Genomic DNA, 22,468 nt, shown 5'->3' with positions numbered 1-22,468 from the left:
GATATTCGCAATAGGGAACAGGGAGACTTATAAATACCACAACTTCAAAGACAGGGAAAACCACTGGCTTCATGATCTTTCCCTCTGATTTGTTCTGATATTTTCTCCGGAATTATGTATTATTTGTGGGAACCGAGCAGAGAAGATTCTGGACTTTAAAAGAAGGGGATTAAGATTTTTCATAAAATTTGAGTGCAGTCCCTGAAGGAAGCCAGTAATTTACTTTGGAGACCAAAAGTTCTAAAAATTGTTGTAGCACCACATGAGTAATTCTTTTTCCTTTCATTCTCTCGGGTAAATTGGACTACTCTCCGACTCCTCCTCAATTTCAAATGGTTATCACTTTATGCCAAATTCCAATTCTAAGAGTTTTGACCTAATTTAAATTAAAAGGAGACAAATTGGTGATTTTTTTAAGCATTACTTTATTGCTTTTATTATTTTCCTATCAACATACAAAAATTGAAAGCATAAAATGCTCTACATTCAACAAAACTCGGTGGCAAATTGTGTTATGTTTAGTGAAAAAGCTTTTGTAACATAAGGCCAAGCTAATATTAATTAATTTGGTTTTATGGACCAAAAATAGGAGCTCAAGATTTTTTATTTGATAACTATTAACAACCATGCTTCAAGGCTTATTTAGTTGCACATTAGAATTTGTAGAAGAAGAGGAGCTAATAAGGGAAGACAGTTAAGAAATTCTTAGGCTTGGAAAAAAAGATTTCAAAAATTATCATTAAACATTTGAAATAATGTAGAAGATTACAAAACAAATACTATGCTATCGAATAAGAATTGGATCTCATGATTATAAGAATGTAATATTGCTAACCAAATCAATTTGGACGGTTAATTTTTACATTAATTAGTTATGAGTTGCAAATTTTCTAAAGTAACTATCTCTTCATCTTTGACCTCAATGATCAGATGTTAGTTTCTAAAAAATATTAAATCAAGAAAGTGCATAATTATAAATGGTAACGATAAATATGAATAAGCACACTTAGACTAAAAAAAATTGTGCGCTTGAAAAATAAAAAATACAAAAGAAAATATTCATATCGCTTAATAAGACACAAATGATAAAATTACAGTGAAAATTTTTCACATACACCCGTCTAATCCATGTGCAGCCTGGAGTTTAGCATAACTGTAACAAAGTCCACTCCTTACAAGTCCAAGAGGTTCAGTTTATTTATCCCAAATCTAAAGTTACAATTGCAAGGGTAAATATAAAGAAGATGACAGGAAATAAATGCATAAATATAAGTTGTGTTGGGGACAAAAGCTAATATTCATAACGATCCCTTTTCCCAAAGCTTGAGGATGGTAACGACTAACGACTAACGACTAATGAAGACCACTAACACTTGTGGTCTTCTCCTCCAACCGTGTCATTCTCCCTCTCCTCCACTTCTCATACTGCACCACCACCACTACCACCGTCAACAACCACCAGGGAGTTGGCAGCCACCCCTTCAGCTCACGTCCACTGCAACCACTACTGTTAGGGTTAGCCCAGAAATAAACAAACTAAAGTTAGAACAAAATAGGCGGTATAACCGACCATATAAGAATTAGGCGGTAGACACCAGCCATATAATATTTAGGCGGTAAAATCGACCATATAAAAGGATTGTGGCAATCCAATAAAGACAAATAACAAAGCAAAATAAAAGACACAGAAATTTACGTGGTTCGATCAAATTGACCTACGTTCACGGGCGGAGGAGGAGCGAAGAACATATACAAAAATCGTAGGAAAGTGGTTCCTAAACCAAAAGACACCTAATACTAAAATACAAGAGAACCCAAAATATTTCTACTACAAAAGGCTTAATGACCCAAAGGCCCAAATAACCTACTAATGCTCTCTTAGTTTGGTGCACTTGAAACCTTCAATAACATCTTCTATTTATAGGAAACTAAGGGGAGGCTTTCTTTGTCTTCTGTCGATGTGGGACGAAACATCGGTCAATAAATCTCCACCTTGATGAGTCCCCAACATCGAGAGATTATAAACTTGCTCCACCTTCTCCATATAAGTCCCAACGGGCCATATCACAAACAATGAACACCAACCAAGTCCAAGCACTGCTTGAACTCGTAAACTGGAAGAGGTTTTGTAAACATGTCAGCAGGATTCTCCTTGGTATTGATCTTTCGAACAAGGACTTTCCCTGTAGCAATGATATCCCGGATAAAGTAATATTTTATATCAATATGCTTTGTTCTCTCATGATACATCTGGCCTTTAGTCAAGTGTATAGCACTTTGACTATCACAGTGAATAACCGTAACACCCTGATATAGATTAAACTCGCCAAATAATTCCTTCAACCATAAGGCTTCTTTGATTGCCTCGGTCACTGCCATGTATTCTGCCTCAGTAGTAGATAGAGCCACAACGGGTTGTAAAGTAGCTTTTCAACGGACTGCACAACCACCAATGCAGAATACGTAGCCTAAAAGTGATTTTCTTCTGTCAAGATCCCCGGCGTAATCTGAATCTACAAAACCAACCAGAGTGATTTTATTTTTGCCAAACTCCAAACAAGCATTTGAAATCCCTTGGAAGTATCAGAGAATCCACTTCACAATCTGCCAATGTTCTTTACCTGGACAAAACATATAACTACTAACAATACTGATACTTGTGAAATATCTGGATGACTACAAACCATTACATACATAATACTGCCGACTGCACTGGAATAAGGAATCCGTGCCATATAATCTTCTTATTCATCTGACTGTGGTGACTGAGCAGCAGATAACCGAAAATGGTTAGCAAGAGGAGTACTTACAGGTTTTGCATCTTTCATGTCAAAACGCTCCAAGACTTTTTTTCAGGTAATTTTCTTGGATCAAATACAACTTCCCTGCTCCTCGATCTCGCTTAATATCCATGCCAAAAATTTTCTTATCTGCTCCCAAATTTTTCATACCAAATTCACTTCTTAGCTGTAATTTCAATTTGTGAATTATCGACAAATTCTTGGTAGCAATGAGTATGTCATCAATATACAGCAATAAATAGATAAAAGAATCATCATCTAACTTTCGGAAGTAAACACAACTATCATACATACTTCTCAAATAACCATGACTCAACATAAAGGAATCAAACCTTTTATACCATTGTCTTGAAAACTGCTTCAATCCATATAAGGATTTTTTCAACAAACAAATATGGTCTTCCTTACCTTCAATCTCAAAATCCTAGAGTTGTTTCATATAAATTTATTTTTCAAGTTCGCCATGTAATCTAACTCCAAATTATACATGGCAACTAAAACAAGTAAAACATGAATAGAGCTATGTTTAACAACGGGTGAAAACACATCATTAAAATCAACACTTTGTACCTGACTATAGTCCTTTGCAACCAATCGTGTTTTATTCCTTGCATTTTCAACCTCTGGAATATCTTCTTTCTTCTTGAAGATTCATTTGTATCTAACAATTTTTTTATCTGACGGCGACTTTACAAGAACCCAAGTTTCATTCTGATGAAAAGATTCAATTTCTTCATTCATCGCAATCAACCACTTTGCAGAATCATCACAAGAAACTACTTCTGAATAACTAGAAAGGTCACCAACTGTGTCAGTTTCTTCAAAAATAGACAAAGCATATGCAGCTAAATTTACATATTTTTGTGGTGGTCGAATGTCTCTCCTTAGTCTATCTCTGGCTATGAAATACTACTCTTCTTTTGAACTATCTTTAATAGTAGATTCAGATGTATCTACTGGCACTTGCTGAATAGAAGAGTTTGAAGGATCACAACTACCGATTTCAAACTCCACCTGCTTCTGTGTACTATCATCTGTATCACAAGAACTAGAAGACTCCTTCTTAGAAGATAACATAGACAATTCATCAAAAGTAACATCTTTACTGATCACAAATTTTGGAGATTTGGGATCAGGACACCATAATCTGTATCCTTTCACCCCAAAAGCATACCCAAGAAAAATAAACTTTTTAACTCTAGACTCCAATTTTTCATCATTCACATGCATGTATGCTGGACATCCAAAAACTTTCAAATTGGAGTAATCAGTAGGAGTACCTGATCAAACTTCCTCAGGAGTTTTGAAATTAAGAGATGCAGAAGGAGAACAGTTGACAATATAACAGGCCATATTGATCGCCTCTGTCCAAAAGTCGTTTGTCAATCCTGCATTAGAGATCATACATCTCGCTCTCTCCAAAAGCGTTCTGTTCATATGTTCGGTCACACCATTTTGTTGAGGCGTTATTCTGACAGTGCAATGGCAAACAATTTCTTCATTTTTACAGAATCTATCAAATTCACCTCAACAAAATTTTATGCCATTATCTGTTCTCAACCGCTTAATATATTTTCCTGTTTGCTTCTCAATCAAAACTTTTCATTGCTTGAAAGTTAGGAAAACATCATTTTTATACTTAAGAAAATATACCCAAACTTTCCTTGAATAATCATCAATGAAAGTCAACATGTATCTGACACCTCTAAAGGAGCACGAGAAGGCCCCCAGAGATCTGAATGAATGTAGTCTAAAGTTCTTTGTTCTGTGAACTGCCGGCAACTGGAAGCTAACTCTTTTCTGCTTTCCAAAAATGCAATATTCACAGAATCCCATCTTTCCAATACTTTGACTACCAAGAAGATCTCGTTTGCATAAAATAGATAAGCCTTTCTCGCTCATATGCCCCAATCTCATGTGTCATAATTTGGTGAAATCGGAATCGGACAAAGTTGATGTAGAAACAGCAGCAGCACCTATAACAATAGATCCCTGCAAAATATATAAAGTACCAGATCTGTGTGTTTTCATAACAACAAAAATATCTCGACTGATTTTGAGAACTCCACCTCCAACTGAATACCTGCACCTAATAGACTTAAAAGTGCCCAAAGAGATGAAATTTTTCTTCAAATCTGGAATATGTCTAATATTTGTGAGCATCCTCACAATACCATCATACACTTTAATCAGGATTGTGCCTTTGCCAACAACTTTACAAACAGCGTTGCTACCCATTAGGACAACTCCATCTTCAGTTGATTCATATGTTGAAAATCAATTCCTATTGGGACACATATGATATGAACAATTTGAATCTAAAATCCACTCATTGTTAGACCTAAAATTATTTTCTGTTGCACAGAAAATAGTTCCACCATTCTCATCAACTGTAATACTAGCATCGGTGGTCTCACTCTTTTTCTCCTTTTACTTTTCTTTAATTTTCAATTTAAAGCAATCAGAAATAACATGGCCCTTCTTTTTACAATAGCTGCACACCACATTTTTATGTCTGAATTTGGATCTACTTCTATTTTCTATATTTCTCATTTCAGATCTATCTCGAACAAACAAGCCATCGACTTGACTCCCACTAATTTTCCTTGTAATATCCATATCTATCTGCTCTTTAGATTTTAATACAGATTTAATTTTCAGATACGAATTGTTTCCTTTCCAAAAATTATAGTATCACGGAAATACTTAAAGGACTGGAGAAAGGAACACAAAGGTAATAGGACTTGATCTTCATCATTAATTTTCAAATCTAGATTTTCCAAATCTATTATAATGGAATCAAATTTACCAAGATGGGAGAGTATAGATGTACTTTCAGACCTCCGAAACATGTACAAACTCTACTTCAGATATAGGCAATTCTCGACTGTTTTCTTCATATACAAGACTTTCAATTTATCCCACATAACCTTGGCTGAATTCTTCATTGCTACCTCACGCAATACCTCATCGGAGAGATTTAAGATTATGTTGGATCTGGTCTTCTTGTCCATATCGGTGAAATCTGCATCCTTTATATCTTCTGGCTTTTTCTCAATTCTCTGAATTGCTAAATCAACTCCGTCTTGAACAAGAATGGCTTTCATCTTGAGCTGTCACATTCCGAAGTTGACATTCCTGTTGAATTTCTCGACAACCGTTTTTGTTATCGTTTTGTTGCCACAAAATCTGTAACCTGAAATTTGTCTCAAAAAACTAGCCAAACAAATATGCAAGTCTCTTGAGTGGGTCCCACAGGGTGAGCGGGCCCCATAGGTTGAATGGGTCCTACCAGATGAACGGGCCCCACAGGATGAATGGGCCCCACAGGATGAACCTATCTTACAAAATATATCAATCAACTCTGATACCAGTTTGTTAGAACTGACTCAGAAATAAACAAACTAAAGTTAGAACAAAATAGGCGGTATAACCGACCATATAAAACTTAGGCGATAGACACCTGCCATATAATACTTAGGCGGTAAAATCGACCATATAAAAGGGTTGTGGTAACCCAATAAAGACAAATAACAAAGTAAAATAAAAGACACAGAAATTTACGTGTTTCGGTCAAATTGACCTATGTCCACAGGCGGAGGAGAAGCAAATCTTTCACTATGAAAAAAATATACAAAAGCCGTAAGAAAGTGGTTCCTAGGCCAAAAGACACCTAACACTAAAACACAAGAGAGTCCAAAGTATTTCTACTACAAAAGATTTAATGACCCAAAGACCCAAATAGCCTACTAATGCTCTCTTGGTTTGGTGCACTTGAAACCTTCAATAACCTCTTTTATTTATAGGAAACTAAGGGGAGGCTTTCTTTGTCTTCTGTCGATGTGGGACGAAGCATCGGTCAACAACTACTATACTGTACAACCATAACCTTCTTCTCCAACCAGTGCTCCAAATTTGTAGGTGTCGCAGGTGTTACTCCAATGCAGAGTCTTACAGAACCCGGAACTTCAATCATAGTTTTGATGAAAAAGAAGATGATGATAATGATGATGATGACACTGGAAATGATGACATTGTGGAACAAGGCTAGGGGTTCTTGAAGATTATATTGACAGTATCTGGATTATTAAGGTATTCCTTTCTTTGTTTTTCTGTACTTTTCTTATAAGAGAATGGTTATTCTTGTGTTGAAATTGAAGTTTTCAGTTCCATATTAAGTTAATTATGTTTTTAAGCATGGACTTAGAGGAATTGTTTATGCTAATGGTTTTCTTGGATGTATGAAAGTTTTAACTGGCACTGTTTTTGAAGTGTTTCTCTTGTAAATGGTTCCTTTAATATCTGCTAAGCAAGTACTTAATCTGAATTTCCTTGAGTTTGATGTAGTGGTACAGAAAAATGAGTACTTAAGAATTTAGCGAATCAGATGTTAATTGCAGTTGATGATGTAATTATGCTTGATCCTACAATAAGTGCTAAAAAAATTGCAAAAGAAAAGGTAATGATTGGGGAAGGGAAGAAACTAAAACTAACTCGATTTCTCCTGATCAACGTGTTTCATAATTTCCTGCATCTTTTACCAAACAAATTTACTGTGACAAAGAACCAAATATGTCGGGAATCCAATTCTAATTCATTGCAAATGAGAAGTCTGCAATAACATAGAATTCCAAATAAATTGCTGATTTTGGCTGTTCTGTTGCATATAGTACTTTTGTGCACTGTAGTATATGTATTACTTTATACCTTCCCCTGCATTCTTCACATAGCTACAGACCAAATAGACATCTAACTTTTTCCAACTCATGTTTCCTTTAATAGTGGCTAGATTACATTCAGTGATTACTAAATTCTGGACTTAGATGAAGAGACAACAACTGGAGTAGAGACCATGTATGCATAAGAATGTTGTCAGATCAAGCCTCAAGGTCTTTGCTAGAAAAGAACTATCGACCTTTATCATCCGATTTTTATTTCGTACAAAGCTATGCAACATAAAATTTTTCATAGAGGTCAAACCGACTTTACAATGGAGAACAATTGGTGAAACTTTAGAAAGGAATTAAACTACATCAAGTGTAACTACAATTTTGTAAACTCTACAACCATATTATTCTGAAATTTTAACATTGAATTGTTAAATGTCTTAAGAGTTTATGACGCGTGCTAAATTTTAAACTAAATATAGGTCAAACAGTGTCTAAATGGAATGCTAGAAAAATAGAATGTTAATAGAATGTAAGGACTTGCAGGTATCAAATCCAACACATTGAAGGTGATCAATGGTAAAATTTTGCATTCCCCACATGTAACATGTAATTAAGTAGAGTAAGTTCGATTCTACCCATGAGTTGTTAAGCAATATAGCACTTCAAATGTACTCTTTTGAGGTTTTATCCAATTAATGCTTCAAATGAAGCTACACTTTGCATTATCCAAATAAAGGCATTTCCACAGCTTTTGGTTTCAAGTTGGAATAAAACTGTCTAAGTTGTGTTTTTAAAAAATCTCTTGTTGGCCAGTGCAGGTCTTCAGATCGTTTGGTTGGGCACTTCCCTTCATCCTTGTTTCAATACTGCTAGCAACTGGTCTGAAAGCATTTCTTATGGCTTTAGCCCTTCCTCTTGGGCAGTCTACTTTTTCATTTGCAATCCAAAAGATGCGGGGTGGGAAAGACAAGAGACCAAAGCGCAAGACCAAGACTAAGAGTAGATCATATCCCCGTTCTTCAAGAACTGTCAAGCGGGTAAAGAAAAAAGAGCAACGAATCCAAGGAAGAAAAAAGCAAAGATGGGGTATCAATCATGGGTTCCTGGACGTGACGATTCAACTGATCAAGTTGAAAAGAATGCACCAACATTTGGCGGATGGGATGAGCTAGACGGTTTGAGTGAGTTTGATATAGGATCTTGTTGAATTGTCAAGCATTGCGGCTTGACTTGTGTGGCAAACATTTCCATCCCACATCGATGGCAGCCAAGGAAAGCCTTCTGTTGTTTTCCTATAAATAGGGAAGCGTATGAAGGTTTAAGGTGCACCACTCAAGAGAGTTATCTGGGCTATTAGCTTCTTGAGTCATCTAGCCCATTCAGTCAAATATTTTAGGCTCTCTTGTTTTGAGTTTAGGAATATTTTCTAAACTCTTTTGTAAGTGCCTATTGGCCTAGAAACCACTTTCCTACGGTCTTTTGTATTTCTTCTTCATAGTAGAAATATTGCTCCTCCCTCGCCCGTGGACGTAGGTCAATTTGACCGAACCACGTAAATCTTCTGTGTCTCTTATTTGCTTTGTTATCCGTCTTTATATGGTCGGTTTTACCGCCTAATTATTATATGGCTGGTATCTACCGCCTATCTATTATATGGTCGGTTATACCGCCTAATTTGTGCTAACTTGAGTTTGTTTATTTCCTGACCCGGTCCTAACAAACTGGTATCAGAGCTGGTTATTATATTTTGCAAGACAAGTTCATCTGGTGGGGCCCGTTCATCTGGTGGGGTCCGTCCATCCTGTGGGGCCCACTCATCCTGTGGGGTCCGTTTATCCGTGGGGCCCGCTCACCTTGTGGGGTCCGTTCATCCCCGTGGGGCCCGCTTATCTCGTGGGGTCCGCTCATCCTGTGGTGTCCGCTCACGAGACTTGCATATTTGTTTGGCCACTTTTTTGAGACAAACTTCACGTTACACATTTTGTGGCAACAATGACGATAACAAAGACGGTTGTCGAGAAATTCGACAGGAATGTCAACTTCGGAATGTGGCAGCTCAAGATGGAGGCCATTCTTGTTCAAGACGGAGTTGATCTAGCGATTCACGGAATCGAGAACAAACCAGAAGATGTAAAGGATGCGAATTTCGTTGATATGGATAAGAAGGCCAGATCCAGTATAATCTTAAATCTCTCCGATGAGGTATTGCGTGAGGTAGCAACGGAGACTTCAGCCAAGCTATGTGGGATAAATTGAAAGCCTTGTATATGAAGAAGACAGTCGAAAATCGGCTATATTTGAAGCAGAGTTTGTACATGCTTCGGATGTCTGAAGGTACATCTATACTCTCCCATCTTGATAAATTTGATTCCATTATTATGGATTTGGGGAATATAGATTCGAAAATTGATGATCAAGATCAAGCCCTATTACTTTTGTGTTCCCTTCCCCAGTTTTTTAAGCATTTCCGCGATACTATGATTTATGGAAAGGAAACAATTTCGTATCGGAAAATTAAATCTGCATTAAAATCTAAAGAGCAGATAGATAGGGACATTACTGGGGAAACTAGTGGGAGTCAAGCCGATGGCTTGTTTGTTCGGGGTAGATCTGAAAAGAGAAACACAGAAAATAGAAATAGATCCAAGTCCAGACATAAAAATGTGGTGTGCAATTATTGTAAAAAGAAGGGCCATGTTATTTCTGATTGCTTTAAATTGAAAAATAAAGAAAAGCAAAAGGGAAAATTTGTTGAGAAAAATACTGAATCCGCTGAAGCTAGTATAGCAGCTGATGAGAATGATGGAACTATTTTCTGTGCAACGGAAAATAATTTTAGCTCTAACAATGAGTGGATTTTAGATTCGGGTTGTTCGTATCATATGTGTCCCAATAGGGACTGGTTTTCAGCATATGAATCAGCTGAAGGTGGAGTTGTCTTAATGGGCAACAACGCTGTTTGTAAAGTTGTTGGCAAAGGCACAATCCGGATTAAAATATACGATGGTATTGTGAGGACGCTCACAGATGTTAGACATGTTCCAGATTTGAAGAAAAATCTCATCTCTTTAGGCACTCTTGAGTCTATTGGGTGCAGGTATTCAGGTGGAGATGGAGTTCTCAAAATCAGTCGAGGAGCCCTTGTTGTTATGAAGGCACACAGATCTGGTACTTTATATATTTTGCAGGGATCTACTGTTACAGGTGCTGCTGCTGTTTCTACATCAACTTTGTCTGATTCTGATTTTACCAAATTATGGCACATGAGATTGGGGCACATGAGCGAGAAAGGCTTATCTATTTTATGCAAACGAGGTCTTCTTGGTAGTCAAAGTATTGGAAAGATGGGACTCTGTGAACATTGCATTTTTGGAAAGCAGAAGAGAGTTAGCTTCCAGTTGCCGGCAGTTCACAGGACAAAAGGAACTTTGGACTACATTCATTCAGACCTCTGGGGGCCTTCTCGTGCTCCTTCTAAAGGAAGTGCCAGGTACATGTTGACTTTCATTGATGATTATTCAAGGAAAGTTTGGGTATATTTTCTTAAGCATAAAAATGATGTTTTCCTAACTTTCAAGCAATGGAAAGTTTTGATTGAGAAGCAAACAGGAAAACACATTAAGCGGTTGAGAACAGATAATGTCATGGAATTTTGTGAAGGTGAATTCAATGAATTCTGCAAGAATGAAGGAATTGTTCGGCATCACACCGTCAGGATGACGCCTCAACAAAATGGTGTGGCTGAACGTATGAACAGAACTCTTTTGGAGAGAGCAAGATGTATGATCTCCAATGCAGGGTTGACAAACGACTTTTGGGCAGAGGCGATCAATATGGCCTGTTATATTGTCAACCGTTCTCCTTCTGCATCTCTTGATTTCAAAACTCCTGAGGAAGTTTGGTCAGGTACTCCTGCAGATTACTCCAATTTAAAAGTTTTTGGGTGTCTAGCATACATGCACGTGAATGATGGAAAATTGGAGTTTAGGGCTAAAAGGTGCATTTTTCTTGGGTATGCTTTTGGGGTGAAAGGATACAGATTATGGTGTCCTGATCCCAAATCCCCAAAATTTGTAATCAGTAGAGATGTTACTTTTGATGAATTGTCTATGTTATCTTCCAAGAAGGAGTCTTCTAGTCCTTGTACTACTGATAGTACACAGAAGCAGGTGGAGCTTGATATTGGCAGTTCTGGTCCTTCTCAGACCAAATCTTCTATTCAACAAATGCCAGTAGATGCACCTGAGTCTACTGTGGAAGATAGTTCAGAAGAAGAGGAATATTCCATAGCCAGAGATGGACAAAGGAGAGACATTCGACCACCACAAAGATATGCAAATTTAGTTGCATATGCTTTATCTGTTGCAGAAGAAACTGATGCAGTTGGTGAGCCTTCCACCTATTCAGAAGCAGTTTCTTGTGATGATTCTGTAAAGTGGTTGATTGCGATGAATGAAGAAATTGAATCTCTTCATCGTAATGAAACTTGGGTTCTTGTAAAGCCGTCGTCAGCTAAGAAAATTGTTGGTTGCAAGTGGGTTTTCAAGAAAAAGGAAGGTATTCCAGGGGTTGAAGATGCAAGGTATAAAGCACGATTAGTTGCAAAGGGCTATAGTCAGGTACAAGGTGTTGATTTTAATGATGTGTTTTCACCTGTTGTTAAACATAGCTCTATTCGTATTTTGCTTACTTTAGTTGCTATGTATGATTTGGAGTTAGAGCAGCTTGATGTTAAGACAGCTTTCTTACATGGCGAACTTGAAGAACAAATTTATATGAAGCAACCCCAGGGTTTTGAAATTGAAGGTAAGGAAGACCATGTTTGCTTATTGAAGAAATCCTTATATGGATTGAAGCAGTCTCCAAGACAATGGTATAAAAGGTTTGATTCCTTTATGTTGGGTCATGATTATTTGAGAAGCATGTATGATAGTTGTGTTTACTTCCGGAAGTTAAATAATGGTTCTTTCATTTATTTGCTGCTTTATGTTGATGACATGCTCATTGCTGCCAAGAATTTGTCAGAAATTCACACTTTGAAACTGCAGTTAAATAGTGAATTTGAAATGAAAGATTTGGGAGCAGCTAAGAAAATTCTTGGCATGGATATCAAAAGAGATCGAGGAGTAGGGAAGTTATTTTTGACCCAGAAAAATTAACTTGAGAAAGTTTTGGAGCGTTTTGGCATGAAAGATGCTAAACCAGTATCTACTCCTCTTGCTAGCCATTTTCGGCTATCTGCTGCTCAATCACCAAAATCAGATGAAGAGGAAGATTATATGGCACGGGTTCCTTATTCCAGTGCAGTCGGCATTATTATGTATGCAATGGTTTGTACTCGTCCAGATATTGCACAAGCAGTCAGTGTTGTTAGCAGATATATGTCTTGCCCTGGTAAAACACATTGGCAAGCTGTGAAGTGGATTCTCAGATACTTGCGAGATACTTCAAATGCATGTTTGGAGTTTGGAAGAAATAATAACACTTTGGTTGGTTTTGTAGACTCAGACTACGCTGGGGATCTTGACAGGAGAAGATCACTTTCAGGCTATGTATTTTGCATTGGCGGTTGTGCTGTTAGTTGGAAAGCCACTCTACAACCTGTCGTAGATTTGTCTACTACAGAAGCAGAATATATGGCTGTGACCGAGGCAATCAAAGAAGCCTTGTGGTTGAAGAGTTTATTTAGCGAGTTAAGTCTATATCAAGGTGTTACTGATATTCACTATGATAGTCAAAGTGCCATACACTTGACTAAAGATCAGATGTATCATGAGAGGACGAAACATATTGATGTGAAGTATCACTTCATTCGGGATATCATTGCTGAGGGAAAAGTCCTTATTCAGAAAATCAATACTAAGGACAATCCAGCCGATATGTTTACGAAACCTCTTCCAGTTTACAAGTTCAAGCAGTGCTTGGATTTGGTTGGTGTTCATTGTTGGTGATTTAAGCCCATTGGGGCTTATGTGGAGAAGGTGGAGCAGTTTTACTATTGTCGATGGTGGGATTCCAAATTTTGCCAAGGTGGAGATTTGTTGAATTGTCAAGCATTGCGGCTTGACTTGTGTGGCAAACATTTCCATCCCACATCGATGGCAGCCAAGGAAAGCCTTCCGTTGTTTTCCTATAAATAGGGAAGCGTATGAAGGTTTAAGGTGCACCACTCAAGAGAGTTATCTGGGCTATTAGCTTCTTGAGTCATCTAGCCCATTCAGTCAAATATTTTAGGCTCTCTTGTTTTGAGTTTAGGAATATTTTCTAAACTCTTTTGTAAGTGCCTATTGGCCTAGAAACCACTTTCCTACGGTCTTTTGTATTTCTTCTTCATAGTAGAAATATTGCTCCTCCCTCGCCCGTGGACGTAGGTCAATTTGACCGAACCACGTAAATCTTCTGTGTCTCTTATTTGCTTTGTTATCCGTCTTTATATGGTCGGTTTTACCGTCTAATTATTATATGGCTGGTATCTACTGCCTATCTATTATATGGTCGGTTATACCGCCTAATTTGTGCTAACTTGAGTTTGTTTATTTCCTGGCCCGGTCCTAACAGATCTTCAAGTAGTTCAGGTCAAAGTGTAGGCAAATCAAAGAATTCACCTCCAGAGAACGGTAGGTTGAGTATGAGAACTGAGAAAAGTGATACACCTTTGTTGTTGAGATTGCTCATCGCGGTTTTCCCATTTTTGGCTAAGATGCTGTAGTTATAGGGAAAAAAAATTCTTGAATCTGCAGCACTATTTGGTGTCATTTCCCGCATATTTCACTTTGGTCAGTGAAACCTAAAAGGCTGGGAAAGACAAGTTACAAGCAATTTTACAATACATACATGTAGGTACGGTTTTGACTTATGAATCTACAATGAAACCCTGGGTTTGTAGGATGACTTCAAGGCTATGTTTTGGTATCGTTGATTAAAAACTATACCAGAATTGAACCAACGCCAGTCGATGCAGTAGTTGGTGCGTTTTACTGGCACTCAACTGGGGAAGGAATGTCAGCTATGGGGACGCTGGAACCGAAGTCTATACCTCAAATCAACATTGCATTATAGGGCTTTTCTAGTCTCAGCATTTTCTGGTAAATGTCATCTCTCAAGTAGCATTTGGACTTGAAACTCTCAAGATTCTTATATGATGCAGAATGCCCCAAAGATTGGAAGTGGAGTTCCGGTTCTCAAGATTCCAACTTGACTCCACCTTTTCTCTAGTTCAGCCCAACCCCACCCCAGGGCAACAGCCCTGTCGAGTTCCACCTCTGAATCAATCCAAAACAACAGAAATGCAAGACTAATAATCCAGGATATATCTTAAATTAGTATGCAACTGCACTAATCTGTTTTTTTTTTTTGTTCACTTTCTGTTTTGTCATGGAACTTCTCATACGCCAGATTTAATAGCTCCCGTGCCACTGGTGTAGGAGAATTTGGGGTAGGTATCTTATTCCTCCAACCAGTTTAACGTTACAACCATGCTTGAGGGGTTTATGATACGAAAGAATAAGGCCATCAAGCTGATTTTAATATGTCAATGATTACAAAAATTTCTGCCGAAAATCCCAATTGGATTATAAAAATAGTTGCAGCTCTAACATCTGAATGAAACTTTTAACTTTAATATTCCTTTAATATCTATTTAACTTTTTGGGCCATCACAAGACAATGTTCAATTCGATGGACATACCACCCTATACAACAATTTCCTTCCAATTCAAGATTTTGTTCCTCAAAAATAAATTAAAAAAGCTAAATTTGTGCTGAAAAAATTTATGTCACTATACTGTACTACCTACAAACCGCATTTAATTGTTTGTTTGAAGTGAAATAATTGCAAGAAAGATCACAACAAAACATAAATTGGCACCTAATGGATCTCAGCTAAAGAGAATCTTTCAACTTTTCCAATTCCAAAACAATTTCCTTCCAATTCAAGATTTTATTCCTAAAAAAAATTAGAAACTTTTCTCTTGTAAAACTTTATATCAACATTACATGGAAAACCACATTTACTGTTTTTTTAGGTACCACATTTACCATTTGCTTGAAGTAAAACAATTTCGGAAACATCACAATGGATCATCCGTTAGTGCCTAATAGACCTTAACTAAAGAGAATATTTTTAACTTTTCCATGATGCAAACCTTTCCGAATTTATTTGGGAGAAAAAGAAGAAAATAGAAAAATGGAATAGGGACAATTTCCACTTAGTTGGGGTTTGTAATAGGATTATAACATTGAGGTTTAAAGTGGCGTTTTGGTGAAAGACATAACCTAATGAAACCACTATTCAATTAGTCTCAATCTGAATAACATTCCAATTCCAATTCCAAGTAGCACTGCCCTTACTTGATTACAATTCCAAATTTAGTAGTATTTCCAAAGCAATCTCCTTTTCTTAACAAATTGACATAAAGGTAATTTGATTTCGAATCTAACTATAATTCCAAATTTACTCTAAAATAAACAAATCCCTCAATAATATTAGAATGGCATTATAATTTGCAACCATAGAACAATTACAATTAATCTTAGGCAACGATACTATTGAAAAGTGAAAACTAAGTCACCAAATCATATTGATGCTTTTAATGTAGTACAGATATAGATAAAATATAGTATAGATAAGAGAAAATTGAAACAAAAACAAGAAAACCAAAATCAGAGTTTATTTTATTGAGTTCAGAGGGCATCCCAAATCCCACTAGGGCCAATCTCATCTTTTGCCTTATTGTCTTGTTTAAGGTCTAGCCTTCCAAATTAATTGGACCAAGATCCGAATTAATTAAACACCCTTGATAATAACAATTTGGTGGATAACATTTAGGCAAATTATTAGAATTCAATTGAATCTTGAAAATCTCAGAGTTTCGTACATCACTAGTTGCAAAAGTTAAAGGCAATGTCTGAAGACAAGGCCAATGCTTTTCCGGGAAAGGAAAAAAAAAGAAAAAAAGAATGCCAATGTAATAATCTCTATAGATTTGCATTGACCAAAAATAAAAAAAATAAAAATTTAGGAACGTCAACCCTTCATACGATGATACTCTCGTTTATCCCGAACAAACAAACATAAGGGTAAAAAAATCTCTGCTGAATTTATTCTATGAAGGTTGGACAACCTCACTGTGTATACGGCTGTATATCTTAGTCCAAAAACCTACCATGCTGATGATGGTGGCTTTATATGGACAATGAAAACTAACAAGTTATCACGACAAATTTACAGGTTGAAATTGAAACAAATCATCCATAGTTGATGAAGAATCCCCGTTTGAGTTTACTTGCTTTACATTCTTCAGATCAAACGGGTTTGAGTAGTTGTTAACACTTGTACTTGACTCCTCCTGGACTAATTTCAAGCCAGAAGACTCAATCCCATCTCCACGATACTGGATATAACCTCTTCTGAAATTCTCAGTCTCCTCAGGTTGTTTGCCTTCCCCAGAAACTGATTTTCTCTTGCCTAATGTTGCCTTAGGAACTGAATTTCCCATCATTGGTTCGACTATTACCTCGTCATCTTCATTAAATTGCACCATGGCAAACCTGGAATTCTTCCAAGATAGAAGTCTTCCTCCCTTGGAGCTTTTCGAGTCATCCCTCTTTATCTTACAAAGTACATAATTGTTTTCTAAATTTATCCCTTGCAAACTTGCACCAGCAAGCTCATACTCGTGCATCGTCCAATGGCCGACAGTCTCCTCCTTGGATCGATAGGTGAACGTCCTCTTGTTGCCAATCAGCTGATAACCCCATCCCCAGTTCTTCATGATAGGCTCTGGTGCCGAATTGTTATGCCAATTGCCACAACCCGCGATTCTCTTCTTATTCTTGTCGCTGGACTTTCCAACATTCAACAGCTTTGTGAAAACATAGAGTACCTTCTGATGAACAAACACCTTACCAAAAGCATCCACCACTGGTGTCTGCCATGGAGCATCCTCGCCAAACAGAATCCAAGGCGTTGCTGTCTCGTTCTCCCCATAGATATCTCTTTCTATCGTGAATTTGTCTGATGGTAATGGCTGTTCCGTTACCTTGTTTTTTAGATAGTGCGTGATCAACTCTTCATCTGTGGGGCAGAAACGTACTCCAAAAGGCAAATTGTCCATGTTGGATTTCGTTGCTATTCCTTCTCTGAAAGAACGCTCAATTCCCAAATTCTGTTTGCTTGGCGCCAATGAGTAACTGATTGCTTTTCGTGATGGTGAGGAAATTCTGATGTTATTTAAACGGGAAATTCTGATGGTATTTAAATTGCATTTTTGTTATTGATTTATTGTTTCCTATTCTTTCTATGATTCCCTAAGTTGGCTGGATCCAAAAAGGAAACTGGACTCCAAGTCCAAGTCAAATTTGGATTTGATATTCGCAATAGGGAACAGGGAGACTTATAAATACCACAACTTCAAAGACAGGGAAGACCACAGCTTCAAATACTTGAATCCTTCTACTTCATATCTTATTTTTTCTAAGAATCAAGAATCAATATGGCGAATAATAAGAAACCCGTTTCTTCATCAACAGGTCCACTTCTGATCGTTCCTCTCGATAAAATAACTAGTCAGCCTAATTGCAGACTTGGCTTATTCAGTCTGAAAGACAAGACAGCCTATGATCTCAACCTTGTTTTTGAAGAATCTGAAGATGTTATTGCTTCAGAATACGAGGATAATCGGATTGTCGGCTCCTCTCATGGATGGGTGATGATATTAAGCAAGAATTCTGAGTTTACTCTGATGAATGTACTCTCAAGGAGTATTATTCAACTTCCGCAGGCAAAAGTAAAGCCTAGTTCCCATACATCTTCAGAACAGTTACGACGAACCCTGATTGATAAAGCAATTTTATCCGTTGATCCATCTCACAATGACAACTACAAGGTCATAATCATTTATGGTTTGAACAAGAAACTTGCTTTTCACTGTTGTGGAGACAAAACATGGACAACCTTTGGTGACTCTCAATATTACTATGATCTTGTATGGTTTAGCAATATGCTCTATACGTTGAGAGGAGGGATAACAATCGAGGGATGGGATTTTGCTGATTCTTGTACACCTACGAGAAAGGTATGTGTACAGTGCAGCTATACACCAACCTTGTCTTTTCCTTCTGATCGTTGTACTACTCAATGGTACTTAGTGCCATTGTTGGGGGAGATGTTGTTCATTGTTAGGTTCGTTGGGGAGTTCGTGAATCATGAAGGTGAGCTGCTTTGTGAAGGAGATCTTCTAGGTGAAGAAGATATCCATCCTTTGACTTGTCCATATAGGACGTTTTACTTCCAAGTTTACAAGGTAGATGTGATTGAAAAGAAAGTGGAAGAGGTCCGATCTTTGAAGGATCAAGTGATTTTTCTTGGCGGAAATCATAGCTTTTCAGTTTCTGCTAGAGATTACCAAGAGCTCAAGGGAAACTCAATTTATTTCACAGATGATTATTGGGACCGGATGTTTGAAGATTACTTGTATGGAGGTCATGATATTGGCGTCTTTAGCTTAGAAGATAAGAGTATTAGTCCAATTTATGAGTGTGATTTTGTGCAAAGATTTTACCCAACACCCTTTTGGATCATGCCCAATAATTGTAACTGGAGTTAGTGATTCTCAGGAAACTCATGATGTACCGGTCAGACTATAAGTTCAACTTTAGTTAATTTGCAGATACTTTGAACCAATACCCTTCAAGCCTAAAGATAGATTATATGTTTCTTTGGCCGCTTTAATTTTCGTTAAGTTTTTAGCTTGTCTCGACACTTTGGCATCAAGCAGACTAGAGAACTCAAACGCGTACACTGAAAAACATCTGCATAAATCTTGGAAGATTGGATTCTAGCTTCTGATTGCTTTATGCTTGTTCCAAGAAACAAGGATAAAACATCATCACAGCCTCCCAGTCACCACTTAATAGTGTGCAGTCATAATGACAAGTGCAATTGCTCCCTCCATAACATGCCACAGAGGAGGCCAAGACCAAGGCCAGTCATGCTAGACTTGTTCTTCTTACCATAATGCAATCAATCAAAAGCACAATTAGAGAACTAATTCAGGTAAAAGGGGTTTATCAACAAACAGGACATCAATACTTGGACGAAGTGTTAGAAAGTACCACAACAAAGAAATATGCATTTTCTCAGAAATCCATTCAGATCATACACTCATTCAATGCATCTCATTATGAGTTCCCCTCTGCTCGATCAAAAAAGATAAAACAATGATATTCTGTAATACCAATGCATTAACGCATTCCCCTCTGCTCGATCATAACATAGGCAATTAGGGTTTAGAAATCAAAAATTCAAAATTAGCATATTCTGTAACTGTAATTAGTGTATTTTGCAAAAAAATTTTAATTTACAGGTTATATTGTACACACTAGTGATTTACAGGTTATATTGTACAGACTAGTAATAGCACCCTTTTGGGTTCTCTACCAAATTAGCTTAGCTGAATTAGCGTTCCCACATCGGTATAACTGTCATCAATATCCTGAGGTACATTAGGATGTAATAACAGATATACTGATTAAATTTAGCTATTTATTTGGCTGTTACCATTTTCCATAGTTTTTAGCTTATCTTGATAGTTTTCCATGTTCTGTTATGCAGACTAAAGAACTCAAAACATATCCACTGAAACATCTGCAAAAATCTTGAACTATGGATTCTAGCTTTTGATAGCTTGATGCTTGCTTCCAAAGCAACAATAACCAAAATCATCACAGCCTCCCCAATCCCCAGTTTAAGAGTATGTAGTTTCATCCATTTAAGTGCAATTTGCTCCCTCCAAAACATGCCACAGGGGAGGCCGAGGAAAATCATGCTGGACTATGGCTCACCAGATTGCAAACAAGCATAAGCACTATTAGAGAACTACTCCAGGTGAAAGGTTTCTATGAGAAATCATAAAGGTACTAAGCCCAAAAAAAAAAAAAAAAAATAAATTGCATGCAAACAGTGCATAAAGTAATAGGCATTTTCTCAGAAATCCAATTAGATTAAGATTCCCCTCTACTTGATCAAAAAAGATTCAACAACGATTATATCTAACACTGATGCATTGATGGGTTAACAAAATGAAGAAAAATATCAATACATCGTCCTTAATCAAACAAGATGAAGTAAGAAAGCAACCTCTCAAACAGATTCATGCTCCATTCCTGTTCCAACTATGAAATTCTGTACCACACGTAAAATTCTTCAAAATAAACCTCTCAATCAAGCCACATTCTCAAAAAATGAGGAAGGAAACTTAAGAGCTGATGGTTGAATTCGTTCCTGCCAATTCATAAAAACCTAGTTGCTGAAACTTCCATAGAAATAAAAACCCACAAAACTACTGCTTTGGAGAAAGCATACATTCCTGCAAATGAAGTCTTAACAGGCAGTAAATTTGTCCAGAAAATGCACATGCCAATCCCACAGCTTAAACTAGAAATTAGCAAAAAGAAATAATTAATACCCGCAGAATTCAAATAAACAACCAGAAAAAAAATACGAGAACAAAAACAAATTGAAAAACTTCAGCAGCGGATAATTCAATTATCTTTATAAAATTCCATAATCCAACATCCACAAAACCACCATTCCATCAACAGCCTCATAACTAATCACATAACATACGTAATTAGAGTTTAGAAACCGAAAATTCAAAACCCTGGGGGTGGGCGATTAAGGACTGGTAATAACTAGCAATTGATTATTATTTTAGTTGATGTCGGAGTCGTCGAAGTCGTCCTGGAAAGAATTGAAGAAATCAGCATCGGCGAGACGGTGGTGTTCCAAGGCGGCGATAGGCCCTTCTCCGCCGCCGAAGATCTCTAGGGCTTCAGCATCGTCCACGTCCATAGCGACGGTTGTTCCTTGCTCCTCCAGGTCCGCAAAGAAATCGATCGGCATTGGCTTCATAATCTTTCCCTCTGATTTTTTCTGATTTTTTTTTCCTGAATTATTTATTATTGTGGGAACCGAGAAGAGAAGATTCTGGACTTTAAAAGAAGGGGATGAAGATTTTCATAAAATTTGAGTGCGGTCCCTGACGGAAGCGTGTAATTTACTTTGGAGACCGCAAGTTCTAACAATTGTAGTAGCACCACATGAGTAATTCTCTTTCCTTTCATTCTCTTGGATAAGTTGGACTCCTCTTCCACACCTCCTCAATTTCAAATGGTTATCACTTTATGCCACATTCCAATTCTAAGGGATTTAACCTAATTTAAATTAAAAGGAGACAAATTGGTGATTTTTTTTAAGCTTTACTTTATTGTTTTTATTATTTTCCTATCAACATACAAAAACTAAAAGTATAAAATGCTCTACAATCAACATAATTCGATAGCAAATTGTGTTATGTTTAGTAAAAAAGCTTATGTAACATAAGGCCAAGCTAATATTAATTAATTTGGTGTTTTCAACCAAAAATATGAGCTCAAGATTTTTTAGTTGATAACTATTAACAGCCATGCTTCAAGTCTTATTTGGTTGCACACTAGAATGTGCAGAAGAAGAGGAGCTAATAAGGGAAGAAAGTTAGGAAATTCTTAGGATTGGAAAAAAAGATTTCAGAAATTATCATTAACCATTTGAAATAATGTATAAGATTACAAAAAAAAATACTATACTATCGAATAAGAATGGGATCACATGATTATGAGAACGTAAAATTGCTAACCAAATCAATTTGGACAGTTAATTTTGACATTAATTAGTTATGAGTTGCAAAATTTCTAAAGTAACTATCTCTTCATCTTTGACCTCAATGATGAGATGTTAGTTTCTAAATAAATTTAAATCAAGAAAGTGCAGAATTATAAATGGTAACAATAAATATGAACAAGCACACTTAGATTAACAAAAAGTGTGTGCTTGGAAAATAAAAAATACAAAAAAGAGTATTCATATCGCTTATTAAGATACAAATAACAAAATTACAGTAAAAATTTTTCACGTACACCTGTCTAATCCATGCGGAGCCTCGAGTTTAGTATAACTAT

The 22,468-nt window shown here is 36.9% G+C and overlaps 2 protein-coding genes across 2 annotated transcripts; one reads left to right on the top strand and one right to left on the bottom strand.

Moving 5' to 3' along the window:
• The first annotated feature begins 17,964 nt into the window (after nt 1-17,964).
• Nucleotides 17,965-20,132, top strand: LOC113737962 (F-box/kelch-repeat protein KIB1-like). Its single transcript, XM_027265094.1, has 3 exons — nt 17,965-18,988; nt 19,837-19,970; nt 20,085-20,132. The coding sequence occupies exons 1-3, from the start codon at nt 17,965-17,967 to the stop codon at nt 20,130-20,132; spliced, it is 1,206 nt and encodes a 401-aa protein (XP_027120895.1).
• Nucleotides 20,133-20,988: 856 nt separating this feature from the next.
• Nucleotides 20,989-21,448, bottom strand: LOC113737046 (small acidic protein 1). Its single transcript, XM_027264298.2, has one exon. It carries the CDS (start codon nt 21,381-21,383, stop codon nt 21,183-21,185), a length of 201 nt encoding a protein of 66 aa, XP_027120099.1. The 5' UTR covers nt 21,384-21,448; the 3' UTR covers nt 20,989-21,182.
• Nucleotides 21,449-22,468: the final 1,020 nt, after the last annotated feature.

Source organism: Coffea arabica, chromosome 3e (genome assembly GCF_036785885.1).
Source record: "Coffea arabica cultivar ET-39 chromosome 3e, Coffea Arabica ET-39 HiFi, whole genome shotgun sequence".
Taxonomy (NCBI): Eukaryota; Viridiplantae; Streptophyta; class Magnoliopsida; order Gentianales; family Rubiaceae; genus Coffea; species Coffea arabica.
The sequence above is the reverse complement of the archived record's forward strand: the minus strand, read 5'-3'. Positions and strand labels throughout refer to the sequence as shown.